Source organism: Macaca fascicularis, chromosome 4 (genome assembly GCF_037993035.2).
Source record: "Macaca fascicularis isolate 582-1 chromosome 4, T2T-MFA8v1.1".
Lineage (NCBI taxonomy): Eukaryota > Metazoa > Chordata > Mammalia > Primates > Cercopithecidae > Macaca > Macaca fascicularis.
The window spans coordinates 134,352,786-134,366,582 of NC_088378.1; the positions used below are offsets into that span (position 1 = coordinate 134,352,786).

General features: G+C 40.7%; 1 protein-coding gene across 4 annotated transcripts in view; it reads right to left on the reverse strand.

Annotated features, from left to right (window-relative positions):
* The window catches only part of TBC1D22B (TBC1 domain family member 22B), a 75,486-nt gene that overhangs the window by 28,514 nt on the left and 33,175 nt on the right, over positions 1 to 13,797 (reverse strand). For 2 of the 4 annotated variants that reach the window (XM_074038178.1, XM_074038177.1), the window contains one exon: positions 2,616 to 4,025. The exons of the other annotated variants lie outside the window; for them this stretch is intronic. In XM_074038178.1, the coding sequence (XP_073894279.1) occupies positions 3,154 to 4,025 (872 nt within the window). In that variant the 3' untranslated portion in view covers positions 2,616 to 3,153. Of the gene's footprint in view, positions 1 to 2,615; positions 4,026 to 13,797 lie in introns of those variants that run through there. 4 annotated transcript variants of the gene reach the window in all.

Below are 13,797 nucleotides of genomic sequence, written 5' to 3' on the forward strand. Positions count from 1 at the left end.
AGTGGTGGTGCTCCACCTCCATCTCTTAGGGGAGAGAGAACTTCGGCTAATTCGGCACAGAATCAGAAAAGTGTAACTCACTGCCCTCCAGTGGCCAAGCCTGGTGAAGCTGTACTCATTTCTGAGTATTCTGCAGTTATCACGGAATTTTCATTCTCTCATTCATCTGGACATGTGTGGAATGCCTATTTTGGACGCCAAAATGAAGGTACTGGGGATATGAAGATGTTTAAAATACTCTTTGGTCTCAAAAGTGCCATGGGAGAAATCTACAGAGTGACAGAAATAGCAATACTGGATGCCGGGGGTCGGGGGACCCCAGTGAAGGCTTCTAAGAGGAAGGGGAGTCTTAAAGGGTACACAAAGATTAGCTCAGGAGATAAAGAGGTGGTGCAGGATAAGGCTTTACATTTACAATGTCCATTCTGGATTGCTGAGTTTGAGGGGTGAAGCAGAGAGCAGGTCACAGGGCCTTTGCATGCCAAGTTAGAAAACCTGGACATTTAACCTATAGGTGATGGAAGGATTTTTGTCAGAGGAATTGTATGGGTGAGTCTGTGTTTGAATGGTGTGGAAGATTGGTGTGAAGGAGATAAAACCGGGGGTGAGAAAACATGCTTGGCTGGTTCAGCAATCCAGGCCTGACCTGGGGCATGCATAGTGGGAATGAAGAAGAAGCATATCAAGAAACATTTAGGACGTAAAATCATCAGACCTTTGTAAATGATTGGATATCAAAGAGCAAGGAAACAGAATCATGAAGAATTCTTAGCATTTCTGACTTAGGTGACAGGAAATGCTGCCAACTAAGAGAAAAGGGTGCCTGGGTAAGGGAAGGAGAAGAGCCAAACACAGAGTCTGAGGAGCCTAGGAATAGCAAAGATTGCCTAAAAATAACTGTTCCCTTCTTCCTCCTCGGTAACAGGACCCCTAAGGGTATTGGCCACCTAAGACAGACTGTTTCTCAGCCACACTTGCTGCTAGGTGTGTCCACAAGATTAAGTGCAGACAAAAGAGAATCAAGCCCCAGAGTCATGCACCGCTTTCAGAAATGTTCTTAAACAGAACAAGTATGCCTTGCTTCCTTTCCTTCTCTATACTGGTTGGAATATAGATGTGATGGCTGGAGCACAAATAGCTCTTGGATCATGAGAAAGAAACCACATGCTGAAGATTGCAGAATGAGAGAGAGGAACCTGGATCTCTGATATTTTGGAGCAGCAGATAAGCCCCAGATTACTTACCTCTGGACTTTTAATGTGAGAGAAATAAGCTTTTCCATCTTACTTAAGGAACTGTTACTTGGGTTCCCTGTTATGTGTAGCCTAGCTAATCCTAAGTGATCATCTATGACATAATCACGTGGAATGTCATGCAGGGAACTGGACACAAGTCAGAGGTCTGCGGAGGACTTCCTTTCTGAGAGTTCCACTGCCATCATGCTTCCAGGTAAAATCTACAGTGAAAATCTTATTGTGCTGTTTCATGCAGAGGAAAAGAGAAAAGGTTACTTGATAATTGGTGTTGCATTTTGTACCCAAAAATATCATCAGATACCACTCTTCTTTTGAAATAGGAAACATCATGAGTCCTGCTCTTCTACATGACTTCCTTATATGAATCACTTCTGTTGTTCCTGTTAAGCAGTTTATTTTGATGACAGCAACATGGTCAATTGGACCTTAGTAGTTCAGAGCTAGGCTAATATTGCCTAAGCCTAAAAGCTCTTGGAGGAAAGAGTTTAGAATTATACCAGTCTCAGAGATAAGATTCCAGAGACTTTATCTCCCCAGGGGTGACCCCCCACACCTGCAGCACTGTCACCACTAGACCCAGACACAGCTGGCTTATCTGCAGAGGACCCACTTTTACAGGAGCAGCTGGCTTCAGCAGATAAAGAAGCTGCTTGGCGGCAAGGCTAGAGCTATAGACAACTTCTCTATCAACTCACAGGGGAATCACTGGAACTCACTGTTTCCAACTACTTTACAACAAACATGGCATAAAGCATGAAGCAGGCTCAGGTACTAATTTTTAAAAGTGATAGAGGTGGTAGAGAATAGGTAGGGGAAGAGATATGACAGAAGCCAAATAACGTCCCAGTGGCGTGTGGACCCCATGACTCTACTAGGGCAGATCCCCCATGCTATGATTCAGTGAGATGGGGCAGTGGGGTAAGGCTGCCTGGAGAGACCTGCCCAGGATAATGAGGGCAACTGCTGGCCTGTTCCATGAGAAAGACACTTGAGGCTTCCTACAGTAGGGAGAGTCACACCAGGAGGGCCATAGAAAAAACCTTTGACAGCAGCTGCCTCATCCAGATATGCCACCATGAGAGAAGTACAGAAGAGAAGCATTATTGCCCAGACAAAAAAATGATGCTTGATGGCCACAATGTTGTATCTATGTCTGTTCAAGAAACGCGTGAGGGTGAGAAGTCTGTATTTCTTTGAAATTTAATTTATATCCAGCAAGTGACAGGTAAATAAGATGAAGTACATCCATATAATAGAATATTCGGCCATAGAAAAGAATGAAGTACTGACACGCGCTACAACATGAATGAATTTTGAAGATATTATGCTAAATAAAAGCCAGACACAAAAGACTCCATATTGTGTGGTTCCATTTATATAAAATGTCCAGAATAGGGAAATCCCTAGATACAGAAGATTAGTGGTTGCCCAGGGATACAGGGGCTGGGAGGCTTAGGGGTGATGGCTAAAGAGTACGAGTGTTCTTTTTGGGGTGATAAAAAATGTTTTAAAATTGATTGTGGTGATATACAACTCTGTAAATATACTAAAAATTATTCACTGTACCCTTTAAATGACTAAACTGTTTGGCATATGAAGTCCATCCCAATAAAGCTGTTACCAAAAACCCCACAAAAATGGTAACTTATAAATTTATTGCAACTCCAATAAAAACTGTATTAATAAAAGGTTCCCCACTCCTAAATTTGATAAAAGTTGATTCTCAAGCTCAACTGGATGAACCTGGAAGACATTATGCAAAGTAAAAGTTGGTTTACAAAAGGACACATGCTGTACGAATCCACTTACATGAGGTATCTAAAACAGTCACAAACATAGAAACAGACAGAGTGGTGGCTGCCAGGGGCTGGGGGAAGGGGAAACAGAGGGTTGATGTTCAGAGGGTACAAATTTGATAACTGTGTGCAAGATGAGTATGTTCTAGAGATCTGCTGTACAACAATGTGCCCACAGCTAATGATACTGTATTGTGCACTTCAAAATTTGTTAAGAGAATGGTACTACCTAGGTTTTCCTCTAGGATTTTTATGGTATTAGGTCTAACATTTAAGTCTCTAATCCATCTTGAATTAATTTTCGTATAAGGAGTAAGGAAAGGATCCAGTTTCAGCTTTCTACTTATGGCTAGCCAATTTTCCCAGCACCATTTATTAAATAGGGAATCCTTTCCCCATTTCTTGTTTCTCTCAGGTTTGTCAAAGATCAGATGGCTGTAGATGTGTGGTATTATTTCTGAGGACTCTGTTCTGTTCCATTGGTCTATATCTCTGTTTTGGTACCAGTACCATGCTGTTTTGGTTACTGTAGCCTTGTAGTATAGTTTGAAGTCAGGTAGCGTGATGCCTCCAGCTTTGTTCTTTTGACTTAGGATTGCCTTGGAGATGCGGGCTCTTTTTTGGTTCCATATGAACTTTAAAGCGGTTTTTTCCAATTCTGTGAAGAAACTCATTGGTAGCTTGATGGGGATGGCATTGAATCTATAAATTACCTTGGGCAGTATGGCCATTTTCACGATATTGATTCTTCCTATCCATGAGCATGGTATGTTCTTCCATTTGTTTGTGTCCTCTTTTATTTCACTGAGCAGTGGTTTGCAGTTCTCCTTGAAGAGGTCCTTTACATCCCTTGTAAGTTGGATTCCTAGGTATTTTATTCTCTTTGAAGCAATTGTGAATGGAAGTTCATTCCTGATTTGGCTCTCTGTTTGTCTGTTACTGGTGTATAAGAATGCTTGTGATTTTTGAGCTTCTGCACAGCAAAAGAAACTACCATCAGAGTGAACAGGCAACCTACAGAATGGGAGAAAATTTTTGCAATCTACTCATCTGACAAAGGGCTAATATCCAGAACCTACAAAGAACTCAAACAAATTTACAAGAAAAAAACAAACAACCCCATCAAAAAGTGGGCAAAGGATATGAACAGACATTTCTCAAAAGAAGACATTCATACAGCCAACAGACACATGAAAAAATGCTCATCATCACTGGCCATCAGAGAAATGCAAATCAAAACCACAATGAGATACCATCTCACACCAGTTAGAATGGCGATCATTAAAAAGTCAGGAAACAACAGGTGCTGGAGAGGATGTGGAGAAATAGGAACACTTTTACACTGTTGGTGGGATTGTAAACTAGTTCAACCATTATGGAAAACAGTATGGCGATTCCTCAAGGATCTAGAACTTGATGTACCATATGACCCAGCCATCCCATTACTGGGTATATACCCAAAGGATTATAAATTATGCTGCTATAAAGACACATGCACACGTATGTTTATTGCAGCACTATTCACAATAGCAAAGACTTGGAATCAACCCAAATGTCCATCAGTGACAGATTGGATTAAGAAAATGTGGCACATATACACCATGGAATACTATGCAGCCATAAAAAAGGATGAGTTTGTGTCCTTTGTAGGGACATGGTTGCAGCTGGAAACCATCATTCTTAGCAAACTATCACAAGAACAGAAAACCAAACACCGCATGTTCTCACTCATAGGTGGGAACTGAACAATGAGATCACTTGGACTCAGGAAGGGGAACATCACACACCGGGGCCTATCATGGGGAGGGGGGAGGGGGGAGGGATTGCATTGGGAGTTATACCTGATGTAAATGACGAGTTGATGGGTGCAGCACACCAACATGGCACAAGTATACATATGTAACAAACCTGCACGTTATGCACATGTACCCTACAACTTAAAGTATAATAATAATAAATAAATTTTAAAAAATAAAAATAAAAAATAAAAATAAAAAAAAACAAAAAAAACAAAAAACAAAATTTGTTAAGAGGGTAGACCTCGTGTTAAGTGCTCTTATCACTGTAAGAAAAAGATAAAAAATAAACAAAACTGAAAAATAAAGAAGTTCATCTGGAAGAACAACCAAGACAGTATTTTTTGAAAGGGTAATGAAAGAGACTGGCACTGGGGTGGGCAGGGGGGCGGAATTAAAAGAAAAAAGCCACTAATAAAAAATAATTGGCCAGGTGCAGTGGCTCATACCTGTAATCCCAGCGCTTTGGGAGGTCGAGATGGGTGGATCACTTGAGGCCGAGAGTTCCAGACCAGCCTGGCCAACAGGGTAAAACCCCGTCTCTACTCAAAAACACAAAAATTAGCCAGGCATAGTGGCGCATGCCTATAGTCCCAGCTACTAGGGAGGCTGAGGTGCAAGGATGGCCTGAATCCAGGAGATGAAAGTTGCAGTGAGCCGGGATTGCGCCATTGCACTTTAGTCTGGGCAACAGAGTAAGACTCCATCTCAAAATAAATAAATAAATAAAATATATAATAATAATAATTTAACAACTTTATAAACTCAAAAAATCTAAGCTGTGTGGTACTGGATAGAAATGGAGACAAATGAAATTAAACCAACAAAGCAGCAGAACCATGTAATTAAATGTATGTAATATTATGAAGAGAGATAGAGAGATTTCACATCAGTGAAAAGATGGTGTATCATTTATAAATGGTGTCGAAATATTAGCTATGCAACTGGAATAGTAACTATAAATTTCAGTTCTCACCATACAAGAAAATAAATCAGTAATGGAATTTAGAAAGTTAAATGTTAAAACCACCAGAATATTAGAAGAAAACATGGGAGAGTATTTTTGTAATCTTTTTTTTTTTTTTTTTTTTTTGACAGAGTCTCACTCTGTCACCCAGGTTAGAGTGCAGTGGCGTGATCTCGGCTCACTGCAACCTCTGCCTCCTGGATTCAAGCGATTTTCCTGCCTCAGCCTCCCGAGTAGCTGGGAAAACAGGCAGCCACCACCATGCCCAGCTAATTCGTGTATTTTTGGTAGAGACGGGGTTTTGCCATGTTGACCAGATTGGTCTCGAACTCCTGGTCTCAGGTAATCCACCTGCCTCAGCCTCCCAAAGTGCTGGGATTACAGGCGTGAGCCACCGCGCCCAGCCAGTATTTTTGTAATCTTGAGGTGGGGAAGGAAAGAGTTCCTAAGCAAGATACCAAATCCAAAAATCCTAAAGGAGAAGCTGCTTCCTTCAGAGGCTTCATCACAGTTTGCAATTATCTGGTGACTTGTTTGTGAGCCTCCCTACCAGACAGGAGTTGCCACAAGGGCAGGCCATGTCTATCTCCTTGTCTATCTCCTACACATAGTGACAGCTCAATAAATACTTGTTGGACAGATCTGACTGCATAAAAATTAGTAAGTTCTACATAAAGAGACACAATTAGCAAAGTTAAGAGATAAACAATGGTCTGGGGAAAATATTAGGTTGGACTATATAAAATCCCCATGTTGGGGGGTAAAAAATGGTTGAGTATTAACAATTTATATGATTCAACCTAATATTTTTAACACATAGCAGATGAAGGATGAATTTATCTAATATACAAAAAGCTCTTACAAAACAAGACACGTCAATAATCCATTAGAAAAAACAGGTTAATGATTAAAGCAGCAGACCACAAAAGAAAATGATAATACAGATGAGAAAAGATACATAGTATCACTGACCAGAAAGTAGGAACAAAAACTGAAACAAACCATGATCTATCTGCTAGACAGGTAAAATACACTAGACTTCATCCATACACAGGTTTTGCTAAAGAGGTGAGGAAAAGTGCATCCACACATTCATGGCTGGAGTACAAACTGGTATAAACATTTTTGGATTATAATTTAGTAGTACCTATTTGGCATGCTTTTAGGATTAGTCATTTCACTTCTAGGACTCTTTCAGAGAAATACGTATTTTAACAAGTGCACAAGAAAATATGTACAAGGATATTCACTGCAATGTTACTTACAACAGCTAAAAAGTGTAGGCAACTTAGGCCGGGCACAGTGGCTCACGCCTGTAATCCCAGCACTTTGTGAGGCTGAGACGGGCAGATCACAAGGTCAGGAGATCGAGACCATCCTGGCTAACATGGTGAAATCCAGTCTCTACTAAAAAATACAAAAAATTAGCCGTGCGTGGTGGTGGGCACCTGTAGTCCCAGCTACTCGGGAGGCTGAGGCAGGAGAATGGTGTGAACCTGGGAGGCGGAGCTTGCAGTGAGCCGAGATCATGCCACTGCACTCCAGCCTGGGCAACAGAGCAAGACTCCATCTCAAAAAAAAAAAAAAAAAACAAAAAAAAAACAAAAAAAACTGTAGGCAACTTAAATGTCCTTCTAGAGAAGAAAACTTAAATAAACTGGTTAAGCCTTATTACAGAAATAATGGAATTGATGAAAATAATGAAGTGGATCTGTATGTTCAGGCTTGGAAAGCTTGCTGTATGACATTTTTAAATGAACACAAGCAAAATATAGAAAAGTATGAATAGCTTGATTTCATTTTTCTGAACCCAGTAAAGAAAAACAATGCATGCAGCTCCATCCATACATAGGAAACGGTCTGGAAGAACACATAACAATAGGTTAACAACTGTAGTTATCTTGGGGGTGTGTGCGTGTGTGTTGTAACACTTCTATATATATATATTTTTTATTATACTTTAAGTTCTGGAATACATGTGTAGGACATGCAGGTTTGTTACACAGGTACACACATGCCATGGTGGTCTGCTGCACCCATAAACCTGTCATCTACATTATGTATTTCCCCTAATGCTATCTCTTCCCTAGGCCCCCAACCCCCAACAGGCCCCGATATGTTATGTTCCCCTCCCTGTGTCCATGTGTTATCATTGTTCAACTCCCACCTATGAGTGAGAACATGCGGTGTTTAGTTTTCTGTTCCTGTGTTAGTTTGTTGAGAATGATGGTTTCCAGCTTCATCCATGTCCCTGCAAAGGACATGAACTCATTCTTTTTATGGCTGCATAGTATTCCATGGTCTAAATGTGTCACATTTTCTTTATCCAGTCTATCATTGATGGGCATTTGGGTTGGTTCCAAGTCTTTGCTATTGTGAACAGTGTTGCAATAAACATACACGGGCATGTATCTTTATAGTAGAATGTTGTTTTGATTTTTTAAATAAGCATACTTCTACTACAATTTTTTTTTTTAAAGATGAGCAATAAGAAAGGTGCTGCCTGCTTTAGAGCATTGAATATAATTGGTGAAGCCATTAGAAGTCCAAGGACAAGGACTGAAGTTGAGATTCCACCAAGTCATATAAAGAGCACAGGTATTAAGACCAAAATACCTAGGTTTGAGTTTGAGAAGCTCATTAGACCCCTGAGTCTTGGATTTTTCACCTTATAAAATGGCTTGATACGTCTACCTTAAACAGACATTGGGCCCTAGTAAAGGAAATCAGGTATGTCCAAGATCTTTGCAAATAGTGAAGTACTTTAAAAACCAGGGTAATGTTGCTTCTTGGCCAGAAAAACAAGGGCTACAACTACAAACTCCTAGGGAAAGAGAGATGGATGGGAGCTGGAGGATTAGGAGAGACAGCCAAGTATAATATGCAGCTCTGATTTGGACCCTGATTCAAACTGTTAAATAGATTTATGAATACGAATGTATAGTAGATTACATAAAGGAGCTATTACTACTTTTTAGATGTGATAACTGCATTGTGGCTTTGTGTTTTAAAAAATGTCTTTGGCCAGGTGCAGCAGCTCACACCTGTAATCCCAGCACTTTGGGAGGCTGAGGCGGACAAATGGCTTGAGTCCAGGAGTTCAGGACCAGCCTGGGCAACATGGCGAAACCCTGTCTCTACAAAAAATACAAAAATTAGTCAGGCATGGTGGTGCGAGCCTGTAGTCCCAGCTACTCTGGAGGCTGAAGTGGGAGGATTGTTTGAGCCCAGAAGACGGAGGTTGCAGTGAGCTGAGATCGTGCCACTGCACTCCAGTCTGGGTGACAGAGTGAGACTGTCTCAAAAAACAAACCAAAAATTATGTATGTGTGTGTACATACATATATACCTTTCAGAAATACATATAAAAACATTTATGCATAAAATGATATGATGTTTGATATTGAGATTTGCCTCAAAATAATTCACAATGGTGAGGGAGTAGAGAATGGATACAGGTTTAGATAAAACAAGACTGGGATCAGGCATGGTGGCTCACGCCTGTAATCCCAACACTTTGGGAGGCTGAGGCAGGAGGACGCTTGAGCTCAGGGGTTCAAGACAAGCCTGGGCAACGTGGCAAAAACTTATCTCTACAAAAAATACAAAAAATTGGCCAAATGTGATGGCACTCCCCTGTAGTCCCAATTATTCGGGATGCTGAGGTGAGAGGATCACTTGAACCAGCAGGTTGAGGCTACAGTGAGCCATGATCATGCCACTGCACTCCAGCCTGGGTGACAAAGTAAGACCCTGTCTCAATCAATTAATCAACAAATAAATAATACTTTATTATTTATTATTATTTTTTGAGATGGAGTCTCCCTCTGTTGCTCAGGCAGGAGTACAACGGCGCGATCTCAGCTCACTGCGACCTCTGCCTCCTGGGTTCAAGCAATTCTCCTGCATCAGCCTCTCCAGTAGCTAGGATTACAGGTACATGCCACCACACCCTGCTAATTAGTAAATAATACTTTATTATTAAAAAATGCTATTTACTGAATCATCTGAGCCTTCAGCAAGTCATAATCTTTTTGCTACTGGAGGATCTTGCCTCAATGCTGATGGCTGCTGACTGTCAGGGTGGTGGTTGCTAAAGGCTGGGCTGGTTGTGACAATTTCTTAAGACAGTAATGAAGTTGGCCACATTGATTGACTTTTCCTTTCACAAAAGATTTCTCTGTAGCATGTGATTCTGTTTGACAGCATTTTACCCACAGTAGAACTTCTTTCAAAATTAAATCAGTCTCTTGCCTGCCACCATGTAAGACATGACTCTGCTCCTCATTTGTCTTCTGCTATGATTGTGAGGCCTCCCCAGCCATGTGGAACTTTGGCTGGGGAACAGACCAGGGAATCAATGGCTTTGGAGAGGAGCCAAGAATTAAATCTCAGCTAATGAACCTTATTCAGTCTGTAAGAATATTGATGAGAGTGGCATTGATAATAGTAAACTCAACTGCAATTGTGTTTCTCTTATTATTTGGATGAGTATCAGTAGAGGAAATGGCGACTCAGAAGACATGCCAGCAGAAGTTATTACCTCAGTCATTACTGGAAATCTTAGCTGGCTGACCTTGCACTTGACAAGAATGTAACGGTGAAAATAAAACCAGACTTTCTATTTATCTGAAAAAAACAAAAAAAGTTAAAAAATGAAGTCAATCTGGCCAGGTGTGGTAGCTCACTCCTATACTCTCAGGACTTTGGGAGGTCAAGGCAGGACTGCTTGAGGTCAGGAATTCAAGACCAGCCTGGGCAACACAATGAGAACCTCATCTCTACAAAAAATTTAAAAATTAGCTGGGTGTGGTGGTGCACAGCTGTAGTCCCAGCTACTCAGGAGGCTGAGGCAGGAGGATCACTTGAGCCCAGGAGTTTGAGATTAGTTTGAGCTATGATTACACCACTGCACTCTAGCCTGGGCAAAAGAGTGAGACCCTGTCTCCAAATAAATAAATAAATAACATTTTTAAAAAAATTGGAGTCAACCTTCTCAAATCCTGCCACTGCTTTACTAATTGAGTTTACATAATATTCTAAATCCTTTGTTGTCATTTCAAATGTTCATAGCATCTTCACCAGGAGTAGATTCCATCTCAAGAAAGTATGTCAGCTATAGCTTTACTAAATTACTAAATATATCTCTTAAATAATAAGACTCAGAAGTTGAAATGACTCCTTGATCCACAGGCTGCAGAACAGACATTGTGTTAGCAGGTATGAAAACATTAATCTCCTTGTACATCTCCATCAGAGCTCTCAGGTGTCTAGGTTCATTGTCAATGGACAGTGCTATTTTGAAAGAAATCTTTTTTTGTGAGCAAGAGGTCTCAACAGTGGCCTTAAAATATTCAATAAACCATGCTATAAACAGATGTGCTGTCATCCAAGCTTTATTGTTCCACTTATAAAGCACAGGCAGAGTATATTTTGCATAATTCTTAAGGGCTCTAGGGTTTTTGGAATGGTAAGTGAGCACGGGCTTCAACTTAAAGTCACCAGCTGCCTTAGTCCCTAACAAGAGAGCCAGTCTGTCCTTCGAAGCCAGACTCTGACTACTCCTCTCTAGCTATGAAAGTCCTAGATAGCAGGCTGGTCATAGTGGTTACTACATACTTGTAATCCCAACTACTCAGGAGGCCAAGACGGGAGGATCACTTGAACCAGGAATTCAAGACCAGCCTGGGCAACATACTAAGACCCCCTCTCTACAAAAATTGTTTTTATAAAGTTAGCCAGGTGTGGTGGGTGTGCATCTGCAGTTCTAGCTACTCAGGGGGCAGGAGGATGGCTTTAGTCAGAGTATAATGTTACAGTGTGCTATGATCATGCTACTGTCTCTTAAAAAAATAATTAAATTTAAAAAAGAAAGTCCTGGATGGCATCTTTTTCCAATAGAAGGCTGTTTTGTCTATACTGAAAATCTGCTGTTTAGTGTACCACCTTCATCAATGATCTTAGCTAGATCTTCCAGATAATTTGCTGCAGCTTCTCCATCAGCACTTGTTGCTTCACCCTGCACTTTTTGTTATGGAGATGGCTTCTTTCCTTAAACTTCATGAAAACCAACTTTGCTAGCTTCAAACTTTTCTTCTGCAGCTTCCTCACCTCTCTTAGCCTCTATGGAAGTGAAAAAAGTTAAGGCCTTGCTCTGGGTTAAGCTCAGGATTTAGGGAATGTTGTGGCTGGTTTGATCTTCTATCCAGAACACTAAAACTTTCTCCATATCAGCAATAAGGCTATTTTGCTCTCATATTATTTGTGTGTTCACTGGAGTAGCACTTTTAATTCCTTCAAGAACTTTTCCTTTGCTCACAATTTGGCATACTGGCACAAGAGGCATAGCTTTCAGCCTGGCTCAGCTTTTGACCTGCCTTCTTCATTAAGCTTAATCACTTATAGCTTTTGATTTAAAGCGAGAGACATGTAACTTCCTTTCCCTTGAACATTTACAAGCCACTGCAGAGTTATTAATTGACCTAATTTGAATATTGTTGTGTCTCAGGGAATAGGTAGGCCCAAGGAGAGGGAGATGAGGAAGGATCAGCTGGTGGAGCAATCAGAACACACACAACATTTATAAATTAAGTTCACTGTCTTATATGGAGGCAGTTCATGGCACCCTGAAATAATTACAACAATAACATCAAAGTTCGCTGATCACAGATGACCATGACAGATATAATAATAATGAAAAGTTAAAAATACTGTGAGAATTACCAGAATGTGACACAGAGACACAAAGTGAACACATGCTTTTGAAAAGTGGCACTGATAGACTTGCTCAATGCAGGGTTGCCACAAATCTTCAATTTATAAAAATGCAATATCTACAAAGCTCAATAAAACAAGATATGCCTGTACCAAGATTAGAAAGCAGTCATATCTATCACAGAAAGGCACACTGCTTGATGGGGTTGAGGTAGTAATGGGATGGGCACCTAAAGAAAGTGAAGACAGGCTTGGAACAAAATATAAATACAAAAAACAAAGCTAACAAGATAATTAAATATCTAATCAGAACTACAGCTGCTGAGGATTATTTTTAACTGGCACAACACTGTTAGCAAGATTTCATGACAGCATTTAGACTTCAAATGTAAATTAATGAATGGGTTAATACCATCCTAGGCTCATTCTTCAATACTATTTTAGAAAATTATTACTGCAAGAAGCAACTAAAAAATCCCAACAGATCAGCTAAACTGCTCTCTTGATAAAATTATACAACACAGTAGAATTATGCTGCTTCCAAAAGTTGGTCTATTCAGGCAGGGGGGTGGGGGGAAGATGTAAAAAGTCCTCTAGAAAAAGCCTTCTTAGTCAGTTGCCTTAGTTTTCCAAGATTGCCTCATGAAAGACCTCATCATCCCTTTGAGCCCCATTGGAAAACCTGGATAGGATAGACCAAGTGAGACATTTCTTATGCTGTCCTCTCCAAAGGGCTCCACTCTCACCCATTTCTCATCACCCAACCCCCTAACCCCTCCAAATGGCTTCCTCCAAAAACCACAATCATCCACCACCCTCAGAGTCTAAAGAAAATGATTTTAGTCCTAGCTCTGCCTCTAATAAGGAGACAGAGAATCTCAAAACTTCTCAGTGAAATGAGGGATTACGTGAATGGCTTTCTAAGATCCCTTTCGATGTTCTTATTCCTACATGAGGTTCTCCTTACCTAAGGAAACAAAGCATCAGGCCGTGGCAGATGGGTTTTCCTGTGACTCTCTCAGCAGAAGTGATTAAGGAAACCAAAACAGAGACACAGGATCCTCAACTCCTTTAAGACTCTGCTTAACTTAGGCTGGCCGGCAGAGGCTGGGACTACAAGAAAACCTAACTGCTGCCATGAAATCAAATATCTTTCTAAAGTGACAAGAACCCAGTGGGGTGAGAGGTGAAGAAGGAGTGGGGAGAAATCAAGGTCTTGGAGTTCTCCTTGGCCCATTCCATCACTTCCTGTATGTGCTGGGTTCTGG